General features: G+C 41.4%; 1 protein-coding gene across 6 annotated transcripts in view; it reads left to right on the forward strand.

Moving 5' to 3' along the window:
* GRAMD4 (GRAM domain containing 4) overlaps positions 1 to 24,141 on the forward strand; it is an 87,703-nt gene that overhangs the window by 51,044 nt on the left and 12,518 nt on the right. For all 6 annotated transcript variants that reach the window (XM_077338239.1, XM_077338240.1, XM_077338237.1 and 3 more), the window contains 10 exons: positions 2,378 to 2,439; positions 4,216 to 4,348; positions 5,281 to 5,306; positions 7,935 to 8,026; positions 11,674 to 11,765; positions 13,162 to 13,210; positions 18,061 to 18,132; positions 19,381 to 19,424; positions 19,556 to 19,665; positions 22,164 to 22,318. In XM_077338239.1, the coding sequence (XP_077194354.1) occupies positions 2,378 to 2,439; positions 4,216 to 4,348; positions 5,281 to 5,306; positions 7,935 to 8,026; positions 11,674 to 11,765; positions 13,162 to 13,210; positions 18,061 to 18,132; positions 19,381 to 19,424; positions 19,556 to 19,665; positions 22,164 to 22,318 (835 nt within the window). The remainder of the gene's footprint in view (positions 1 to 2,377; positions 2,440 to 4,215; positions 4,349 to 5,280; positions 5,307 to 7,934; positions 8,027 to 11,673; positions 11,766 to 13,161; positions 13,211 to 18,060; positions 18,133 to 19,380; positions 19,425 to 19,555; positions 19,666 to 22,163; positions 22,319 to 24,141) is intronic.

Below are 24,141 nucleotides of genomic sequence, written 5' to 3' on the forward strand. Positions count from 1 at the left end.
TTTCAGCAAGCACAACACCCCAGGAGCCACACGGGAACTCTGGTACACTCTGCTTGTGGTCAAGTTTCCTTTGCAGCATATGCATCATGGATACCAGTTGCAAAAATAAAAACACTTGCTAATTCCCTGACATTGACTTTTGAGTGTTTCTGTGGGTTGAAATTGAATGGAAATATGCACTTCTATGCTGTGTGAAATTGTATGTCATTAGCTATTCATGGCCAGCTCTGAATGAATTTTGTTGCTGCTGGTCTTACTGCCATCCTCAGTAGAAACAACACATTATCAATTAAGAACATTAAGATGTTAAAACAGATGGAGGGTGATAGATTTGAGTATTCTCTTTTAGACAGCTCTAAGCTGTCTTAAAAAGTTTGGCTCAGTTTAGAGGTGCTTTTAAAGTGCATCAGCATCTTTCCCATCATGCCCCATGTTATGTCCCAGATTATTATCATGAACTGATGATAATGTGCATCTAGCCTCAAGTGGGACCTCTGATATAAAGACTGATTCTGAGTGTAGCTATAGAGAGGCACTAATGGTACAGTCCTAAGCAGAGCCCTTCAGACCTCTTTTTGAGTTCTGTTTAGGATTGCCCTGTGAGCTTCCCTGAAGTCTAGGTGGACACTGTGAAGGGAACACGTTTGCCTGGATGCTTGCTGTTTGACTCAACAAGCTCAGTGTTTGTTATCTTGTGTAATTCCTAACAATGAAGGGTGTAACAAAGAAATAAGATTTATTCTGCTTTTATTAAAGAAGTACGTTCAGTGGTAGGTCTGGAGCATTGGTGTGGGCTGAGCTGGCAAGCTCATTTCTTTCCTAATGCCAGGAGAACAGATATTCCCAGTTGGGACATGGGTGAAACTCCAGTCAACTTTAAAACCACTTACCCTTGTAGGAGCAAGAGTTGGCCACTGAGTTGAAATGCATTTCATTTCAACTGTGCTCTCTACTGCTGGAATGTCGTCTTGTTCAAGAATTTTTACCTGTTGGGAGGCTGCAATGTTTCATGTTCATGTGTGTGAAACTGAACCAGATCTTCATTTGGCAAAGAAATCGACTGGCTCTGAAAAGAGAAGCAGCGTGGTGTGGAAAACTAGTTGTTTCAAGAAGATTAAGCATTGCAATGGTATTTCTTTTCTGTGCCCAGCATCGATTACAGTGGTTGTGAGGACACCCTGATACATAGCCTTACTACCAGAAGTACCAGAAATATAATATAAAAATGCTCAGTATTTTTAATGTTTCTTCCTGCTTTCTTAATTCTTTCTTCTGCTCCTTTCTTCTGGGAGAAGAGCAGGTGCGCTCTCTCTCTCTCTCTGTCTCTCTCTCTCTCTCTCTCTCTCTCTCTCTCAGTCTCTTGGCCCAGTTGCCTATATATTCTGAACTGTAATCTCTGCCCACGTCAGAGATTTTCTCTTTTCCTATTAGATTTGTCCTTTGAGAGGGAGTCACAGTCGTTTGCTTTTTTGCACTCCCAGTATAGTTACATATGACCAACTTTGTGTTCCTAGACTGAGAAGTTCTTGTTTGCAGTAGTTGAATGGGTAGAGATCTCTCCATGAGCTCAGCTACGACTTTGTCAAGAGAGATCTCTCTGCCAGACCACCCCGGAGAATTGATGCTGGATTTGTATGGGTGTTCCTGAGCTAGAGATGGACAAAGGTCTGTTTCTTGTGTGCATATTTGCTACATGAGAAGAGGATAAAGTGGCACCTAGGGTTTTAGTGAGCAACATGTTTACTGCAGCTCCTTGGGCCAGCCCTTTTTACTGTTGTGAAACCGCTGAAACATTCTTCATGTTTTGAGAAACCCCAGAAGTGGTGCGATTGTGCAGAGTAGGGTTGGGGAGCATAGCTGTGTACATGCCCACCTGGGAGCCTTCCCCTTCCCATTTATGGTCATATCACCTGACAAATATTTAACAAATTTAAAACGTATATAAAAATTAATTAGCTCCCACTCATTCAGGAAACCCTTCCATGGCCATCAAGAAACCCCAGGGTTTCATGAAACCTTGGTTGAGAAAGCCTGCCTTAGGCATTCACTGACGAACAACTGAAGGACAAAAGGTCTGCTACTAGCCTAGTAGATGGTTACTTGTGTGGGGCAACTTGCATTTCTGCAGCATTGAAAATGTTAACAAATATAATTCAATAGCTAAAACAATCTTTTCTGTCTCCTTTGGGCTCAGTTATACCTTCAGAAATTCTTTAATTATTATGAAGAAACAAACATGTTTGTCTATCTTTCACGTCTCTAGGAATTGAAAAAAACTAACATAATTTCTTTTCAAGAAAGAAATTAAAAATGTGCTTATGCTTTGTTTAACAGATACAGCTTATTGTTACTTTACCTGGTTTTGTTTTTGCTTCAGAACAGAAGAGCCACCTCCTACTCCACTGCCCACAAAAGCACCAACACAAGCCAATGGAACAGGTAGGGAGGCCTGATGAACTCTCAGAACAGTTTCCTTCAAGTTTTCACCTCACTGCAAGAGGGGATTTGAAATACTCAGCAGTTAGTGAGCTAAAGTGCCTTTTAGCAGACAAGCAAATAACCTGATCATTCAGCTGTGGTAGGGGGAAGTCCTCATGTTTTCTAGTAGAATGTTCTCCTCAGACTTGTTTCCATGAATGTTTGTTATTTAGAGTTCCAAAAAGATGTTGCAACCAGTAGATGTGGTGGTTGTCTCAGGCGAAACTAGTCTCCTTACAATAACTTATCCTTGTCTTCTGTACGCTGCCCATATTTCAATACTGGCTGATTTTCCCAGGGTTGATAATATGCCTTGGTAAGGATTTATGGGTTGGTTTCTGCGTGAAACAGCTGTTGGGGGAAACTGCTTATACGACTCTCTCTTATATCTCTCACATCCATTTACATTCCTGCCTTGTGATCATTGTATGAGCTTTACTTCCTTTTTGTATTTGGGTAATTGTTTTGTTTTTCCTCACATGAGCCACAGTGCAAAGTGGTTTAAATTCCGATCTTATGACTGCTACAGAAACTTCTCTCCTTATTTATATTGCCCCTTTTTTGGTTCTTAAAACTTGCTCTCTAGGCACTACTCTTTTGTTAAACTTTGGATACATAAACATTTAAGAAATCATACACTCTCATTGCTTCTAGAGCAAAGATAATGTTTCTACCAGCCCTCTGGGCCTAGTAAGATGAAATCTGAACGTTTACAATAATTACTATTATTCCATCATGGGTCTGAAACCTTTAGAACATTATTTGGTGTGATGATGGTAGAAATTTTGCTAAAACACCAGTGGAATCCTGGTGTCCATGCTTATTTTGGGGGGATGGAGGGGTGTCAGTTCATACCTAATGCCAAACCATAGTCAGTATTAACTATCATTTAGAATCTAGTCTATAGCTTCAGATGTGAGAACAGCCAAACCGTAGTCTTTCAGTTATTCCAACATCTTACATCTTACACTGTCCTAATGCTGTGAAGGAAAGTATGTAAAATTCTTATGGTGTCCCATTTTGCATTTGTTCTATACATCATGACAAACATTTAGGTCACTGATTGGGTTGGAGAGGGTGTTTCCCATTTATCCAAGCATTCATGGCCTGGCAACATGTAAGGATCTGAGGCAAGTGGAACACAGTCGCATCATCTGCAATTGCTGGGTATAGTGGTTAGGGGCACTGCCTTCTAATCTGGCGAGTCGGGTTTAATTCCATGCAATCAGCTGGGTGACCTTGGGCTCGCCACAGCACTGATAAAGCTGTTTTGACTGAGCAGTGATATTAGGGCTCTCTCAGCCTCACCCACCTCACAGGGTGTCTGTTGTGGGGAGAGGAAAGGGAAGGCGAAGATAAGCAGCTTTGAGACTCCTTCTGGTAGAGAAAAGCAGCATATAAAACCAACTCTTCTACAAAATACTAAATCACAGTGCTCGTTGCTAATTTAAAAGTTGCTTGTTGGTCTCCAGGTGAGATGCTGGAATTCACCGTTTGGTAGGTAAACAACTTTCATGTCAATGCAATCAGGTGTGGGAGTGCTTTCTTATGATAATTGATCTTGTGACTAGAATCTTCAGTCACAGGAAATGTTCAGTCTAGAAAGTATTGTGCCAGTACTTAAAGGTCATTCAGTACTGTTACTCTTGCAATCTGAGAATCCTGTCTGCAAAATAAATTGCATACATGTACGCCAGTTTTCAGATGCATTCAAAGCATTGTGTTTTTTATCGTTAGATAAACGTAGCAACATGATGTGTTCGAGAGTTCAGAAATGGGTTTATGACAAGTTTGGGGAATACATTGAAGACTTCAGATTTCAGCCAGAAGAAAACACAGTAGAAACAGAAGAGCCACTTAGTGCTAGAAGGTAAGGCCTGTTGGAAGATTTTTTGTTACCTAAATACCAGGGGACTAAGAGCCTTAAGATTATTTTAAATGCAGCCATCTGGTGGTTCCAAAACATCCTGAATTTTTGCAGAATATTTTGGGCTTGGCCATTTTGGATAGGCAAATATATATCCATCTGAAATAATGCCTGATAGCTACACACACACACACACACACACACACACACACACACACACACACACACATCTATACCTGAAATAATACCTGAAAAATACTAATAAAGTATTTTTCACGTATTTTTATGTCTTAGATTAACTGAATCCACACCCCTACTAAGTACTAAAAAGCATTGCTAGTAACAATAGTTTGTGTTAATGAGACTGTACTGAAACATTCTAATTATACTTCTCTTAATGGAAAAAACTGTGCAGTGTATGAAAGAAAATGAAACAGTGATAGAAGTATTGACTGTAAGATGCAAAAATCACTAGCCTGAAACCTTAGTGTCTAGATTATGTTTCATATGTACTTCTTACCGTTAGTGCTTTATTGTTGCTTTGTTTCTAATTCCTATTCCTGACTTATTCCTGGTAACTTATTATTTTTTTGCTAGCAAATCACCGTGCAGTCAATTCCTGTAGTGTATTCAAGGCAAGAGAGGTTTAGAGGTTTAGATTGCATGGCTCCATATCATGACCCTGGTATCCTTTGGTCACCTCCCATCCAAATACTGGCCAGAGCTTACCCTGCTTAGCTTCTGGCATCTTGGGGTGGCCTGAACTATCTAGGTCAGGGTCCCAGTAGTTGTACCTAGGATAATTTCATACTGTGTTGCTGGCATATGGCACATGCTATTTTAGATCCATGTATGTACCACATATGTCATAGAAAACAGAAATGTATTTATTCTTCCAACTAGCAAAGTAATATTTCCCACCACTTATTTTACAGACTTACTGAAAATATGAGACGATTAAGTAAGTATTCAACACTGCCATTGTATTTATGCAAGGGGCGTTTGTTCATTTGTTTGTCTGTTTGTTTATTCATTCGTTCATTCATTCGTTCATTCATTGATTCATTGATTCATTGATTCATTGATTCATTTATAATACAGAAAAAGAACAGACTAATATTGAAGTGCATTTTATAAACTACACAATCCACACAGATTTGATACTGACAAGAGACAGAATGTAGAATTATGCCAGCATGGGAAATGAACTGCACCTTAAGGATCTAATATTGCAGAGATCTAAAACAGAAGTAACGTAATATGGCAACACTGAGACATTACTTTAAAATTTTTGCATGAGTAGTATGTTGCAAATTGTGAGTTAACCAGTTCCATCTCTTTTCCCTCATAAAAAAACCCTTCTGTTTTCCTACTATTATTATGCTGCATTAAGCAGCAATAGTATCTTTTGAACTGCCATGCAATTCCCTATTATTTTACATTCACATCTATGCATGCAAACAACACATCTATGCATGGGCTCACCATGCAGTAGGGAGAATGTGTACAATATGTTGGGCCAACCTTCTCATCTCCACATGACTGCTGAATTGCCTGCACAGTGAAAACACATGAAGGAAGTGCCCACACATGGGCCCATTATGCACAGGCCAGAATGCCTGCGCTGGTGGCAGGAGCGCTTCGGTTAAAATCACCGATAACGCTCACTGCAGCCTCCAGTGCGGGCGCTTCCCAGCCCAGGGATACGGAAGGCCCACGGTAAGCGACCGCAGGATCTTCAGTAGCTTCCTGGGTAAGCCGGGGTTGCGGCGGGCCGGCACTGTACATAATCGCCAGCGCCGGGCTTGTTGGCCCGCCCAGCCCCGACCGTACGGTGTCCCTGTAGGGACACCGTGCACCCCTGTGGTCTCCATGGAGCCCCAGAGCTGGCATAGGCAATCCCCTGAACCCACCTGGAGAGATTAGCAGTCTTTCTGCTGTATTATGTGAAGAGAGGAACTTGCAGATTTCACAAAGAGTTATTAAGTTTCAGTCTCATACAGATGGACCCCAACTCATCCTGTGGTGCTCTGCTCTGAAAGGGTAGGAAAACTGGAGTCTGCTATTCATGCTTCTAGCATACAAACTAGGTCAGGGATTAAACCAAAGTATTTAATTTAATCCAAATAACTACATACTATTTTCTTGCCAAGTGAAGGAAAAGAAGCAGAAAGAGAATTATGTTGGTTTTCCTTGTAATTATAAATCTCAGAGAGTGCAGTTGGGATAACTAGTCTCAGGAACCACAGTGTAATTGCAGTATTAAAAATCCAACAAACGTAAAAATGCCGTTAAAACCTAACCTAAACTAAAGGTGTGTAATGTAGAAACTAATTAAGGAATATGGTAATAATCAAGGGATTGTCCAATACCACCCCTCATAGATTTTTCTGTTTTCTGTTTCTTGCTGGCCAAACACAATCTTACCCTTGCATATCTTTTCAACATTCTGTCATTTAGATCAGGGATAGTCAACCAGTAGTCCTCCAGATGTTCATGGACTACAATTCCCACGAGCCCCTACCAACATTTACTCATGGGAATTGTAGTCCATGAACATCTGGAGGACCACAGGTTGACTACGCCTGATTTAGATAATTTTCAAAATCATTTATCACCATTGGAGTTCCTTTATATTAATTGGAAAAGGTGCCAGCCTATTACTTGATACCTTAAACCACAAGAATACCAGCTGTGTCTTTATTTATTCTCTTTTTGAATGTGAGCACAAAGTGTGTCCCTCATACCCATCTGACTATGGAGTTGTGTTGGCTCCCCACATGCCATAGTTCCATGTCCTGTCTCTTCTTTATAATATGTTCAGTGTGAGAAATCCCTGACTTTGGGGGTTCACTATTTGAAATGCCACAATAGAACTTTCGTGTCACCTGTAACACAATGCCTTCAGTAGGAAGTGTTTGGTTATTTGAGAGATGTAGATCCATTAGTTCTTGTGTCAAATATTGTATAGAGTTGCATCAGGGAAACTCAAACCTGACTTGCAGTCATATTTGCTCTTGGGAAACTAACTGTCCCCAAAGCAGTGTGGTCTGATTTTGCTTGAGAGCCTGGTGTGGAGAGTAGGAGGGGTTTCACACCATTTTGCCAAGTCAGAATAGCAAACTGGGTCCACTTTGCCTCACCCATTTGAGAACATTAGTTCTCCAATGGCATGTATGCTTGTAAGTTAGATTTGAGCTCATGTGAAATATGTTGTCTAGTTTGGCCCAAAGTCTTCTGAAGTTCTGTAAGTGCTCCACAGTACAGTCCTATGCAGAGTTCTATCCTTCTAAGCCCATTAACTTGAGTAGATTTAGAAGGGGTATTTCTGTTTAGGATTGCATTGTAGGAATATGAGTAAAGAATAATAGGAGACTGTTTTTGTGGTGTTAACACAGATGGCTTATATTTGAAAAGTGTAATTCTGTTTAGTTTTTAAAACTTTGATATGTCATGGTGAGGCAAAAAGTAGGTGAATCCGTAGCCATCAAATCCTGGGTTTTCTCCCCTCTTTCAGCTATAAAACTTGTGGAGATGCATTCTTTAAAACATTACTCAATAACATGGTTGTATTATTCCTTCTATGTAGAGAGAGGTGCCAAACCTGTTACGAATTTTGTGAAGAATCTTTCTGCCTTATCAGACTGGTATTCTATCTACACTTCTGCTATTGCCTTTATTGTAAGTTGTTAATGTGTACTAGGATTTTTGGTCAAAATAGAAGAAAACATTATGACAACTGGCCACAGTTGTAATGGTAATTTAGCCCGCTAAGCTTGCCAAGTAGCTGTGTTGCAGATTTTGGGGCTAAGAAATAATAAACTAAGTAGAGGAATTAAAGTACAACAGTAGATACTATGGTTTGTTGTTTCATTTGTAAAACAGTATTAACATTAGGAAAAATAATGTGATAGGATACATTGGATAGAGAAAGGAGATTGCCATATATGATAGAAGTTTTCATTAATAATACTGTCCCTTGAGATCTCAGCAAAGTGGTATATAAAAGCCAAGCAGTATTGCATGGCTCTATAGCAGGGGTAATCAAAGTGCTGCCCTCCAGATGTCCATGGACTACAATTCCCATGAGCCCCCTGCCAGCGTTTGCTGGGGGCCAGGACCAAAGAGGCTCTGGCCCTTGTTGAGGTCCGACATGTTTTTGGGGGGCCAGGGATCCGCAGCCAGTTGGAGGTGGCAAAGTGCAAGGCTCTTTTAGGGGTATAAGCAGGGAGGCAGTCTCAAGTACCCTGGGCCCAAACTGCGTATGGCCTAAGAGGTGGTTACCAAAACCTTAAGCTTAATCTGGAATTCAACTGGGAGCCAGCCGAGTTATCCAGGGTAGACTGACTTTTAAGGCACCATGTGTATCTGAAGTACCTCCTCTTCCAATATGTCCCCTGGAGGGCACTATGCTCAACAAACATCAATTTGCTGCCAGTCCCTTGCCCCAAGGATGTGAGCTTAGTCTCGACCAGAGCCAGGGCCTTTTTGGCCCTGGCTCCAACCTGGTAGAATGAATTGTCTGTTGAGATACAGACCCTGAGGGAGCTGTCAAAATTCTGCAGCCTGCAAGATGGCACTTTTCCATCTGGCCTATGGCTGAGACCAGGGCAGTCCAAAGTTACATTGGCATTTCCTCTACCTCCTATTTCTTGGCTCTCCCTATTTTGATGTCATCTCTGGGGTAGCTGACTTAGGGCATGAAGATGGTGGGGGAGGGGGGAGGATGGGGTTTTAACTTGTATCTTATTGCATCTTACTGTAGTTTTATTATTGTAACTGATTTTACTGAATGTTTTATTGTTGTGAACCACCCTGAGCCCATATGGGGAGGGGTGGTATAGAAATTTAATATTATTAATATTTCCACTGAAGGCATATTCTGCCAGGGCCTGCTACACTCCTGGGTAAGGTACCATTGCTCAGTATCTGTAAGGCAGCTATTTGGTCATTTGCTTCCACTTTTGTGAAGCATTATGCCATTGATGTTGACACCAGGAGTGATGCAGCTACGGGGAAATTAGTGCTTCGGTCTTTGTTTTATGGAGGATCCCGCACCCACCTCTTGCAGTAAGTGGGCTTGCTAATCTCCCATGTGGGACTGCACAGAAGCCATGAGGATGTCAGCAGGGCTGCACTTACCTGTAACTGTGGCTCATAAAATGGTCTTTGAACAAATACACGTCCCTTCCTCTTTTCCCCTTGTGGGATCTTGTGTAAGTTTTTCTGTATGGCAGTGAAGAGGGGAATGCTCTCCTCTATCATGAGCCAGTTTAGGTGGGAAATAGCCAACATTGAATTGTTTTTATTTATTAGTCAATTTATATGCCACCCCTCTCCGATTTATCATCTCAGGATGATGAACAACATATTAAATAACAGAATAATATAAATTATACATATGATTAACTGTAAAAACAGAACAATGCACTTTAAAACAACAAGAAACAATAAAACTGCAATCAGCACCAAGCTTAATTAGTCAGGTGTGGTGTTTTCTGAGGAAGGGAGAGGAGGAGAAGATTGAGGAGGAAGAAACAGGAGGGAGGCCTGGAACCATAGGCCTGGTGGAAGAGCGCCATCTTGCAGGCCCTGCAGAACCTGACAAATTCCATCAGGGCCCTGTACTTTCCAGGGATCTTATTCTACCAGGCAGGTTGTCGAGTCCAGATGTATTTCTTTATGGCCAAGGAATCTTTAACTGATTGGTGTTACTAGATCATAATACTCTCTGGGGCACGTATTCATGTACTGGAAGGTAAGAAGAAGAGTCGGTTATTACATGCCGCTTTTCTCTACCTGAAGGAGTCTCAAAGTGGCTTACCTTTCCTTTCCTCTCCCCACAACAGACACCCTGTGAGGTAGGTGAGGCTAAGAGAGCCCTAATATTACTGCTCAGTCCAAATAGCTTTATGAGTGGTGAGCCCAAGATCATTCAGCTGGCATATGGGGGGCGGGGAATCAAAACCCAGTTCACTAGATTAGATGTCCGTACTCCTAACCACTACACCAAGCTGGCTCTCCACACCAAGCTGCCACTCAAAGAGGATTGCTCTCAAATTTTAGAAAGAGCTAGAAATTGTGAGAGTGGGTGATCTGCAAGAGTGCAGGCTCATTTGTACCAGCATAGAAGACCAGTCAATGAACAACAGTTGCAAGCAAGTGTAACCCTGTTTTTCAGGATGTGGGCAGGGAAAAGTATGGGTCTGCCACAGAACTCTGAATGAATATGCTGAGCTTGGAAGAAGCAGCAGCCTGTCCAGTCCCTCCTTATACCCCCCAAAATAACTCCTGCCTCGGGTATACAACCGTTAAATCACTCATATTGAACAAGAAGCAACAAAGTGGGGTATTGACATTGGACTGCCATTTTTGGACAACTCCGTGATCTCTGTGACACAGAATTCCATCTATCTGAATACCACAGGAAAATGAATGGCAACCACATGAATTATCCTGTCATTTGGTGGTATCTTTCTTTGGTGGTATCTTTTCTGTATGAGTTTTCAGCTGTTGTTATACTACCAGGATTACATTGTCCTTTTGTGTCACAGAGTTGTATGAATACAATAATTTCCTTTATTGGCAATGTATTTCTAATGGTTATTGTTTTATAGGACTGAAACAAAACTTGTCAATATTTTCCTGTAATGTAACTACTGTATTTGCTGGCGTATAAAACTACTTTTCCCTCCTGAAAAACATGCCTCCAAGTGGGGGGGGGGGGTCGTCCTATATGCCAGGTGCACTTCAGTTGGGATAGACAGAGCTGCCCATAGTGGCCTCCCGATGCCCGCCCACCTCATTCTACATACCATCCAGTATCGTGCGGTATCCAGCGCGGTCGAGGCGGGTCATCAGCGTGGCTGCGGCAAGCATTAGCAGCGAGACGGGTTCCAGCCCTTTCAGGGCGACTGGCCCGTTTTTCTCGGCAGAAAGCAGCGGATCTCCGCCCCGCCCTTGTCTACGCAGAGCTCGCACTTGCGCACTAGTGCCGGTCACAGGGAGATGCAGAGGCGGGCCAGAGGCGCTGCAGTTGCTCTGCGGCTGTACAATGGTGACAATGACAGGTACTGTAATGTAATGTAACAAATTCTATATTTTGAGTGGAAATGTTGGGGGGTCGTCTTATATGCCCAGTCGTCTTATACGCCGGCAAATACGGTATGTGTTGAGAGACTAAAGCTCCAAGCATTTTTGGAATGTCTGCTAATTAGGAATAGTAGGTTCTTATTAAATGGTGTTTATGGCCTCAAAATATGATTCTTAGTATGGTTGTTGCATGAAAACATAATTCCTTAATTTTAATGTTTTTTTAAATTCTGTAGATCTACATGAATGCTGTATGGCATGGCTGGGCCATTCCTATGTTCTTATTTTTAGCAATTTTGAGGTTATCTCTAAATTACCTCATAGCCAGGTAATCTCTTTGTTTTATATTTTGTTGTTATAAGAGTTTATAATTGTTACCTAAGAACATTTGTGTTGCACTAAATGTAGATCCCTTGTTCTGCTCTTCCAGCCAAAGGTTAACTTTTAAACCAGCCTTTTTCAACCTTTTGACCGATGAGGAGCCCTGAAATAATGTTTTAGGCTTTAAGGAGCCCCAGAACTGATGTCAGCTGGCCATGCCTCCCTGCCACATACCCCAGATGTGACATGTCACCGGAAGTGCCATCACCACCCTACATTAATTGGCAGGCTTGCATAGAGACAGGAGGCATTGAAGGCAAGAGTAGGCATACAGGTTCCGCCACCTCCCAGGCCCAGAAACCATGAGAGAGCTCACTCTTGGCAGGGGGAGAGGGGGAGCAATGGAAGCAGCCAGTTCTCTAGCTTGTGGCCAAGTTGATCAAGGCAGGAGGGGAGCTCCTGCACTCCCATGGACCCCTGGTTTGGAATCCCTGTTTCAAATTGTAGTAGAAAAGTACTTTAGAATATTATCTAGAAATTAGGGTGGTTTATGAGGTATTTGGTTCACCATTTTAAGTAGACAACATGACCCCAAAATTTTGTTTTGTCCAGTTTTTTAAAAATATAATAATTGGAGTACGCCCTTCAATCATCATTGCCTTTGGCATTTTGCAAGCATCCATACTAATGGAAAAGTTAATGTCAGTCCTGTTTTTATGATGGTTAAATTGCTACTTCCTTTCCTCATGGAGAGTGATAGTCTGAATATTATTGTATCTTCCAGACATGCTAGGTTGATTGCAAAAGTCTCTTAACTCTGTTCACTGAGTGTGATAGGTCTGTGTGCTATACAATTATGGTGACCATTCTCTTGCCTTTATTTAAATTTTAGAAATTTAGAAATGTCACTGGCTCCAAGTGAGCTTCATTTGCTTACTGCATGCCCCAAATTTGATCAGAGCAGTGTCAATTTCGTGATAAAAAGCTGTTCTGTGATAAAAAGGCCTTAATTATAAAGATCTAGGCAGCAAGTGAGTGTTGTTTGTGTAGAAATAATGTGATGCCATAATTTTGGCTTATTGTGACAAAAAGGATTGATGAGCATGAAATGCATTGAATGATGTTTTTGCATAGTTGATGCAGTGTTTCCTTGGTCAAGAACAAACATGCAAATTATTTACTTTAAACTTGTGATTTACTTCAGCCTTTTGAATATTCAGAACAGTATGGTTCTATAAGGTGGGCTGACTTTGAAACTGTAGCTGCCTTGGGGTGGGGGAATACAAAAATAGACTAGAAAGATGTTTGCTACCCACACAAGTTGCTTTTTAAATGTATTGTTTGTTTTCTGTTCTTATGGAGCCATATGGAAAACATTTAAAGCAGCCCCCCTTTTTTTTTAGGGGGTGGAGAATACAGTGGAGTATTGTGCCTGAAGTTTCTGAACCCATTGTAAGTTTATATATTTTAAGATAACTTGAAAATACCTGAAAACCAAGTATTAATGATGTGAATTTTCCTTTATCTAATCAACTTGGCTGCTTTCTATGATCACATTTTTAAAAAACCTTTCATGCTTTTTATTGAAAACTTCAATTTTGCACATAATGCCACTTTATAGAAGGGTTAGATTTATTTATTTACAAAATGTGTATCCTGCCTTTCTACTCAATCAGGGCCACCAATGCAGCTAACAATGAAAAACAGAACATTATAAAAGTACATCCAATTAAAACAAAAGGTGAAATACATCTACAAAACACCAAGGCAGCAAATAAAACATAAGGCAGGATGGAAGGGTTATTGAAGGAACATCAGACCAAAACAAGTCTTCGCCTGTTACTGAAAGACATTGATAGCAAGTTGCTTCCTCACAGAGGTTTTGTTTGCAGTTTGGCTCCCACTAGTATGTACAATGTCATCTCTTGATTGCCCACTTTCCTCTTCTTTGCGCCAACATTTCCCAAACCTGGCTCAAAATGATTTGGGGGAAAAATCACAGTCAAAGCATATGTGCATACCATGTGAACCAGGTGATGTACATTTTGGAAGTCATGTTCACATCAGCACTGTTTTTCCTTTTCCTGACAAATAAAAAAAAATCAATTTCTTTCTTTTGAATTAGACTACATTAAACACTGTCTTTTTATTTGAGATAGTGCTGTGTTTAAAGGTGACTTATTGTAAGAAGTAATAGGCATGACGTTTATTTAGTCTGACTTACATAGAAGACAACTTGATACTGGTAAGTTGCATATGGTCCTCAGATGCTAAGGTTGCATTCACACATTGGCAGATATTGTGTTATTATTTAACTAGAGCAGAGATTCGCAACTGGATCAGCTTGTCCACACAGGAATATCGAGTTGCAAATGATTCCTGTATTGCAGTAATTTGTTGTTGTTATGTGCGAAGTCGTGTCCGACCCATCGCGACCCCATGGACAATGATCCTCCAGGCCTTCCTGTCCTCCACCATTCCCCGGAGTCCATTTAAGTTTGCACCTACTGCTTCAGTGACTCCATCCAGCCACCTCATTCTCTGTCGTCCCCTTCTTCTTTTGCCCTCGATCGCTCCCAGCATTAGGCTCTTCTCCAGGGAGTCCTTCCTTCTCATGAGGTGGCCAAAGTATTTGAGTTTCATCTTCAGGATCTGGCCTTCTAAAGAGCAGTCAGGGTTGATCTCCTCTAGGACTGACCGGTTTGTTCGCCTTGCAGTCCAAGGGACTCGCAAGAGTCTTCTCCAGCACCAGAGTTCAAAAGCCTCAATTCTTTGACGCTCGGCCTTCCTTATGGTCCAACTTTCGCAGCCATACATTGCAACTGGGAAGACCATAGCCTTGACTAAACGCACTTTTGTTGGCAGGGTGATGTCTCTGCTTTTTAGGATGCTGTCTAGATTTGCCATAGCTTTCCTCCCCAAGAGCAAGCGTCTTTTAATTTCTTTGCTGCAGTCCCCATCTGCAGTGATCTTGGAGCCCAGGAAAATAAAATCTGTCACTATCTCCATTTCTTCCCCATCTATTTGCCAGGAATTGAGAGGGCCGGATGCCATGATCTTTGTTTTCTTGATGTTGAGTTTCAAGCCAACCTTTGCACTCTCCTCCTTCACCCGCATCAACAGGCTCTTTAGTTCCTCTTCACTTTCTGCCATTAGAGTGGTATCATCTGCATATCTGAGGTTGTTGATATTTCTCCCTGCAATCTTGATCCCAATTTGTGACTCCTCTAATCCCGCATTTCTCATGATGTGCTCTGCATACAAGTTAAATAGGCAAGGCGACAGTATACAGCCTTGCCGAACTCCTTTCTCAATTTTGAACCAATCAGTGATTCCATGTTCAGTTCTCACTGTTGCTTCTTGACCTGCATATAAATTTCTCAAAAGACAAATAAGATGCTCTGGTATTCCCATCTCTTTAAGAACTTGCCACAGTTTGTTGTGCTCCACACAATCAAAGGCTTTAGCATAGTCAATGAAGCAGAAGTAGACGTTCTTCTGGTACTCCCTAGCTTTCTCCATGATCCAGCGTATGTTGGCAATTTGATCTCTAGTTCCTCTGCTTCTTCGAAATCCTGCCTGTACTTCTGGAAGTTCTCGGTCCACATATTGCTGGAGCCTAGCTTGTAGGATTTTGAGCATAACTTTGCTAGCATGAGAAATTAGTGCAATGGTGCGGTAGTTTGAACATTCTTTGGCATTGCCCTTCTTTGGGATTGGAATGTAAACTGACCTTTTCCAATCCTGTGGCCATTGTTGAGTTTTCCAAATTTGCTGGCATATTGAGTGTAGCACTTTTACTGCATCGTCCTTTAAGATTTTGAATAGTTCAACTGGAATGCTGTCACCACCACTAGCTTTATTGTTGCTCAGACTTCCTAAGGCCCATTTGACTTCACATTCCAGGATGTCTGGCTCCAGGTCAGTAACTACCCCACTGTGGTCATCAGGGATGTTAAGCTCGCTCTTGTATAGTTGTTCTGTATAATTTTGCCACCTTTGTTTAATCTCTTCTGCTTCTGTGAGGTCCCTACCATTTTGGTCCCTTATCATACCCAACTTTGCATGAAACGTTCTCTTCATATCTCCAATTTTCTTGAAAAGATCTCTGGTCCTCCCCATTCTATTGTTTTCTTCTATTTGTTTGCACTGTTCATTTAAGAAGGCATTCTTATCTCTTCTAGCTTTTCTCTGGAATTCTGCATTCAATTGGGTGTATCTTTCTCTTTCTCCCTTGCCTTTCACTTCCCTTCTCTCCTTAGCTATTTGTAAAGCTTCCTCAGACAGCCATTTTGATTTCTTGCATTTCTTTTTCTTTGGGATGGTTTTAGTTGCTACCTCTTGTACAATGTTGCGAACCTCCGTCCATAGTTCTTCAGGCACTCTGTCTATCAGATCTAATTCCTTAAATCTATTTGTCACCTCTACTGTGTATTCGTCGGGGATATGATTTAGTTCATACCTGAGTGGCCTAGTGCTTTTCCCTACTTTCTTCAATTTAAGCCTAAATTTTGCAACAAGAAGCTCATGATCTGAACCACAATCAGCTCCTGGTCTTGTTTTTATTGACTGGATAGAACTTTTCCATCTTTGGCTGCAGAGCACATAGTCAATCTGATTTCTGTGTTGACCGTCTGGTGATGTCCATGTGTAGAGTCGTCTCTTGGGTTGTTGGAAAAGAGTGTTTGCTATGACCATTGTATTCTCTTGACAAAATTCTACCAGCCTGTGCCCTGCTTCATTTTGTACTCCAAGGCCAAACTTGCCTGTTATCCCAGTTATCTTTTGGCTTCCTACTTTAGCATTCCAATCCCCCATGATGATAAGCACATCATTTTTTGGCGTTGCTTCTAGAAGGTGTTGTAGGGCTTCATAGAACTGATCAACTTCATCCTCTTCAGCAGCAGTGGTTGGGGCATAGACCTGGATCACTGTGATGTTGAATGGTTTGCCTTGGATTCGAACTGAGATCATTCTGTCATTTTGGGGATTGTATCCCAAGACTGCTTTTCCTACTCTCTTATTGATTATGAAGGCTACTCCATTTCTTCTGCGAGATTCTTGTCCACAGTAGTATACCTGATGGTTATCTGAATTAAATTCACCCATTCCTGTCCATTTTAGTTCACTGATTCCTAAAATGTCGATGTTCAGTCTTGTCATTTCTTGTTTGACCACGTCCAGCTTGCCTTGATTCATGGATCTGGCGTTCCAGGTTCCTATGGAATAAAAATCTTTACAGCATCGGACTGTCTTTTCGCCACCAGTTACTTCCACAACTGAGCGTCCTTTCGGCTTTGGCCCAGTCGCTTCATTCATTCTGGCGCTACTCGTACTAGCCGTCTGCTCATCCCCAGTAGCATATTGGACACCTTCCGACCTGAGGGGCTCATCTTCCGGCGTCATATCGTTATGCCTATTGGAACTGTCCATAGAGTTTTCATGGCAAAGATACTGGAGTGGTTTGCCATTTCCTTCTCCAGTGGATCACCTTTTGTCAGAGCTCTCAGCTATGACCTGTCCGTCTTGGGTGGCCCTGCACGGCATAGCTCATAGCTTCACTGAACTACGCAAGCCCCCTTGCCACAACAAGGCAGCGATCCTTGAAGGGGGATTGCAGTAATAGCTTAGGAATATACTATGTTTGACCACAGTAACTTACATTGTAGATCCCCCCTCCCAATTGCTCTCCCTACATGTTTTTATGAGGCTTCTTTGTCACCTCGGGATCTTCTGGATGGGTATTTAAGTTGGCTGTCAACCAATCTTGGACTTTCTCCATGGCTGCCCCATATGAATGAAACAGTATACTAGACTGTGACTGTAATACTAAGAACACTGAAAAAAAAACACAACTTACTTCAATGTAGACCTGCTTAGGATGCAACAATCCTAAGCAGAGCTAGTCTGAAGTAAGGTGTATTTTTTTTCAGTGCTCATCCTGGAATGCTAAGAAGGTCAGAGTTTGGCTGACATAAACAGCACTATGTCAGCCAAGCTGTGACCTTCTTAGCATTCCAGGAACTCAGTAAAACTAAACGTTTCTTTCAACTCACCAAATGTTGCAGGCTGCTCTGTCTGTGTTGGCTGTGTTTTGTCCATTTGACGATGCTTCTGTTGCTTTAGTTGTTGTGATAGAGTACTGGGATTGATATTTGATGTATGCATTTTTGCTTTTGTAAGCAGCCTTGAGCTTCCAGTGATAACTGAAATGTAGTGTAAGCTTTTAAAAAAAATAATAAAGTGTACAGGAAATGTCTACATCTGAAAAGCTTAATTTCTGACATTTGATCTTGTGACAGGAACCTCCAAAGGAAGACCTTACAGTGTCAGAAAAATTCCAGCTTGTTCTGGATGTGGCACAGAAAGCACAGGTACAATATTAAATTGGATGTTTTTCACAGGAAAAAATGTAGCAGTTAGGGTTTGGATTCCCCCAACCTGCTTATTTCCATAGTCACATTAAAAAAAATCCCAACACAATTTTGTTTTCTCAAAGGCCGAGTGCAGCCATAACATTCCTGATTTCCTAGTTATGATTGAAGAATTTGGGAGTATGCTGCAGGGTTACATGTTCCATAATTGGAATTCAGTTTCTTTTCTGCTCTGCAATGGTCAGGTGAATGACAGAACTTGGGCTATCAACAGTAGAGTGTCTCTGAGAGCCAGTTTGGTGTAGTGGTTAGGAGAGCGGACTTCTAATCTGGCATGCCAGGTTCGATTCTGCGCTCCCCCACATACAACCAGCTGGGTGACCTTGGGCTCGCCATGGCACTGATAAAACTGTTCTGACCAAGCAGTGATATCAGGGCTCTCTCAGCCTCACCCACCCCACAGGGTGTCTATTGTGGGGAGAGGAATGGGAAGGTGACTGTAAGCTGCTTTGAGACACTTTTGGGTAGAGAAAAGCGGCATATAAGAACCAACTCTTCTTCTTCTTTGTACCTAAAGGTCCCTAGTTTGGTCTTCTTTGTACCTAAAGGTCCCTAGTTTGGTCCCTGGCATCTCTGGGTAAAGAGATGAGGTCATATAAATGATTTTCTCCTGGGACCCTGGAGAACTGCTGCAAGTTAGAATCATAGAATCATAGAGTTGGAAGGGGCCATACAGGCCATCTAGTCCAATCCCCTGCTCAATGCAGGATCAGCCCAAAGCATCCAAGAAAAGTGTGTATCCAGCCTTTGCTTGAAGACTGCCACTGCTGAACTACTCTGACTGTGAAAAATGTTTTCCTGATATCTAGCCTATATCGTTGTACTTGAAGTTTAAACCCATTACTGCGTGTCCTCTCCTCTGCAGCCAACAGAAACAGCATCCTGCCCTCCTCCAAGTGACAACCTTTCAAATACTTAAAGAGGGCTATCATGTCCCCTCTCAACCTCCTTTTCTCCAGGCTGAACATTCCCAAGTCCCTCAACCTATCTTCATAGGGCTTGGTCCTATCTTCATAGGGCTTGGAGTAGACCAGATTGGTTTGGGTCAAAGTGTGGTCTCATGCAGTATAATTTAGCTTCACGTATGTGAAAAATTTAGTCGTGATTTAATAAGTAGGAACCTTGTTTGGTTTAGTTTACATAGAAGCAAAGTGTCTATATTTCAAGATTATTCTTTCTTATTTTCAGAACCTGTTTGGCAAGATGTCAGACATACTGGAAAAAATTAAAAAGTAAGTGTATGTCTGCATACACTTATGTATGCATACACCTAGCGGAAGACCATTTTAGAATACTTGAATTGACACAATATTGTTATTAAATACTATATAATGTTTAACTGTTTCTGTGTTTCCCCCCGCAGCTTGTTTATGTGGGTCCAGCCAGAAACAACTCAGAAGCTGTATATTGCCCTGTGGGCAGCTTTTATTGCCTCTTGCTGTATTCCATACAGGATAATTGGACTTTCAATGGGTAACCCCTTTGTTTTTATATAGCTTATAATTCGTGTTTCAAATGTTAGAATTACAGATCTTGCTTGACAAAGATTGATGTTTAGTTACAAACAGTTCTACTGGATTGAACAAATTGTTATCCAAAGATAAAAAATAGTAGGAGAGGGTTATAATCTCTTTAGGGACTGTATCAACAGCAGTTCTACTCTCTGTACATTTTTCTGTCCCACTGAAGGCTCCCTGATGGTAAAAGTGTTACTGGTTACTGCAGACACAAGTTCTCCCCTTCCATCAACTAAGTCTTTTTTGGGTTTTGTTTTAGAGGTATAAAAGATTTTTTAAAATAAACTTGCAAATATATTAATATATGTCTCTTTTGAAAAGGGTGGCAGTAATGTGAGACTACTCACTTCCCTACAAAGTAATATGCTGCCATTTAAAAATAGTCTGGTAGCCCTTGAAAGTCCAAGGAGATTTCCAAGGTATGAGATTTTGAGAATTAAAGTTATTTACAATCTCTAAAGTGCCACTGGACACAAATCTTACTCTTTTACATCAAAACAATACACATGCCCATTGAATACCTTGTTCATTCTACTAGTAGAGCAGTCCCTTTTTCATATTTATAACCTCTTTTAAGAGAAAAATATCTTCCCCTGCTTAACATCAAAACTACCTCTTTGTGTTGTGAGCCTATATAACTTTTTTGCTCACAAAGGGCTCATATTATTATTATTATTATTATTATTATTATTATTATTATTATTATTATTTATTTATTTTATTTTATTTTATTTTATTTTATTTTATTTTATTTTATTTTATTTTATTTTATTTTATTTTATTTTATTTTATTTTCATGGCTCACCCTTCCCAGTTGGCTCAGGGTGGGTCAGGAACATGTTCCTCTTCCATTTTAACATGTGCCCAATGAAATAGGAGAAATACTTTAAAAATTAATTTCTTGTGTACCAGGAACTTATGCTAAAAGCCTTAGAGGGCAAGTAAATATCCAATGCAAAAAAGACAACTGAACTGGTGCTAGGCAGGTAGCCAAGAAAACATTCCAGAGCTGTATCTGAGGTGACCCTAACTATTACCTCACCTCAGCTTTGAAAAGGTGTGGGGGGGGGGCGTCAGGTGTGTAGGTGACAGAAGGAATAAGAAGATTCTTAAATACCTTGGTTTGAATTTCTGTAAGTGTTATCAGTATTCCAGTTTTATCATTCTGGAATGTAAAGAAAATATAAATCTATACTCACACACACAGGAGGGGACTTCCATGCTTTCAGTGTCACAGATTTTGTTGTAGCAAGCTGGGATTTAACTTACCAGGGAGGTTGTTGTGAGATCTATCAGGGTTTGCCACTAAAGAGTTCTTTACAATCTAGCAGATTGTAAACTCCACATTTGGGTAGAATCACAGAAATTACTTGTATTGAAGAAAAAAGCCTTTTAAAATTATTAATATACTAGCCCGTTCCTAAGAACGGGCCTTGAAAGGGCCCCCTCCCCTGGCCCCCAGCCAGGCCACTTAAGGTGGCTTTGGGCTGCAGCTCAAAGCTGGATCAAGTGGGGCGGGCAGGGGCTGGCTAGTTCATTAGCAGGCTTGGGACAGAGGTCCTTAGCAGGCAGTCAGCAGGCTGGGAGGCCTTCGTTAGCAGGTCCTGCTTAGCAGGCCGGGAGGCCCTCATTAGCAGGCCCATCCTAGCAGGCCAAGAGGTCCTCATTAGCAGGCCCTGCTTAGCAGGCCAAGAGGCCCTCATTAGCAGGCCCTCCACCATGACCCTTTGCCCAGGACCCTCTCTCCTTACCTGCTGCTGGCTCCAGGCACTGAGGCTCGTCTGAGAGCAAAGAGGCTAGAGTCCAGGGATGGAGGGTGGGAGCTGCAGGGGCAGGTCCAATTGGCCCTATTCCAACTTGGACAGCCGGACATGTCCCACCCCCCAGGCTGTTTCACAAATATATAGAGGAACCATGGATAAGGATATGTAAAACATTTCCATCCTACCTTATCTTGTTGAACTCAAGCTGGCTAGCAGTAGGGCTAATGGGTTGCATGGGCACAAATTAGTACATTCATAGAATCATAGAATAATAGGGACCTCATGCTTGGCTTGTAAACCATTCCAGCTTTAGCAGAAGGGTAAAGATGGCCCTGACCTGAATAACCCAGGCTAGCCTGATCTTGTCAGATCTTGGAAGCTAAGCAAGGTTGGCCCTGGCTAATATTTAGATAGGTAACCAGCAAGGAATACCAGGGTTGTAACATGGAGGTAGACAATAGCAAACCATCTCTGAATGTCCCTTGTCTTGAAAACGCTACATGGTCACTATACAGGGTCACTGTGACTTCACATCACTTTACACCACCAAAATCAGATGAGTAGCTATTGCTTCCAAACTAGGTTTTTGCTCTGGTTTGGCATCCAATTCAGAATGAGGGGTTGGTGTATGGCAAAATTTTAATCATATTGTTATTGGACTGATAGCAGTTTTGTCTTTCCAATTATTTAGGACTTTATGCAGGAATCAAATTTTTTCTTATTGATTTCGTCTTCAAGCGATGCCCAAGATTGCGAGCGAAGTACGATACTCCTTATATCATTTGGATAAATTTGCCCACAGACCCTCAGCTCAAAGAGAGGACTAATGCAACAGTTTCAAGAAGGGTAAATAGTGTTTCTCTTATTTTGTGATGAAATGAATGATCTTCCTTGTTGCTTCAGTGACTAGAGCACATGAAGGAGTGGGGTAGTTGTTAAAGCTTTAGATTAGGTATTTGCTTTCTGATAGGGCCTGATGGTTCATCCCTACCTGTTAATTCAGACCTGTGGAACATACACCATTCCATAAAACTCAAGTGCAAGTTGTTTCAGTGGTTCTGCACATCTATACCTTGTAGGGCAGGAGGCTGTTAAACAGAACACGTTTTTTGTTCCCTGGAATCTACGTGTGGTGGATACTACCCCCATCCTATGACTCCACTGAGCAACATTTGTTTCTTTATAGGAGTAGTTTCCTTTCATGTTTCATTTCTGCTCAAGTTTGAAGCCCTCCTCCAGTCCCAGGAGGCTTCCATTGGAGGAACTTAAATTGAAGGAAGATTTTTTAGGTTCATTCCCAGTTTCAGAAACTATTCACTATGAAAGGATTTTTCTTTTCTTTTGAATGGTTAAACTTGCTAAATCTAACAATTCCAGTGGCATTTTTTTGAAAAGTATAAAAAATGCATTATGGATGGGAACAAAAACTCAGTGCTTAGTTAAGTTTCTGGGCAGCCTAGGTCCTGTGTTTGCTGCTGTGGTCCGGGCCTTCAGTTAATCCAGTCACTATCCTGCATTCATTCGGCAGCAACTAAACAGCACAGTGTCCACACAGTTGATAACTTGGTAATTTTGGCTTTGTCTGCAGATGAGCCATTCATTAAAAAAGGGTAAAGGTATCCCCTGTGCAAGCACCGGGTCATATCTGACCCTTGGGGTGACGCCCTCTAGCGTTTTCATGGCAGATTCAATAGAAAGCACTTAATTGATTGGCACAACAGCAAGGCTGACAAATGCTTACATAATATTCTCCCTAGCAGAAGTAGCAAGGGATGTAAGATGTGAGTTGTAGGGTAGAAAACAGCTGCCTTTTAAGCTTGTTTCTACTTTGTTTCTAAAAAGTATTTCCCAATAGTTGGTGTTGGTTAAGCAGCTGAAAGTTAGGAATTCAGATAAGCCTTTTGGGTGATGGTAAGATTTCTCTTTTTCTGTCCTGCATTCCATCTTCAACCAAATAACTATTTTACCAATCCTACATTACTCTTGGGTGCTCAGTAACAGGAAAATGCACAGATTAGGTATTGAAACACCCCAAAATGCTTCCAGAAATGCTCAAGCTGTATGTGAGGTGGATTTTTCCAGAGAAACCTTGGAACATTCAAATGTGTAACACATGTCCTGCCTTAAAGTCACAGTTCTCTTTTTTGAGTGATGAGTAGTCTACTCCTCAATCAGAACTGATTCAGACATTCGGGGAAGAATCTAGAGGTTTAGTTTTGCCAGAATGGCACCATTTCATAATAGAGGTATCTAGTGGTCATATCTGAATAAAATTCAAAAAGTACCCAACCGGTAGAACGCCTAGCAGCCCCGGAAGAGGGCTGTGTGTAACTGTTCCTTGCTGGGCTGCTTTTATTGGATAGGGAACTTTCATTGGGAAAGAGTGTCTGGTATGTTCTTTCCTACTTTGACTGTCACAACAAATTCCCATGTCTTGTTTTTTTTTAATCCTCTCTTTCTTGGCCGGCTTTGTATTGGTGGTCTTGCAATAATTAAAGAATCAGGATCCTTTGAATAAACAGGTCAGGTGCCAGATATGGGAAGCCCAGGAAGCTATATGAGATTGAAATGAATTGGCAAGGTGTGCTCTAACCATTGATGCTTTACCATTTTTTTAAAAGATCACAGCCATTGTGTGTAGTCTCTTGGTATGTGGAGTAAGCTCTTGC

Source organism: Paroedura picta, chromosome 5, assembly GCF_049243985.1.
Source record: "Paroedura picta isolate Pp20150507F chromosome 5, Ppicta_v3.0, whole genome shotgun sequence".
NCBI classification, from domain to species: domain Eukaryota; kingdom Metazoa; phylum Chordata; class Lepidosauria; order Squamata; family Gekkonidae; genus Paroedura; species Paroedura picta.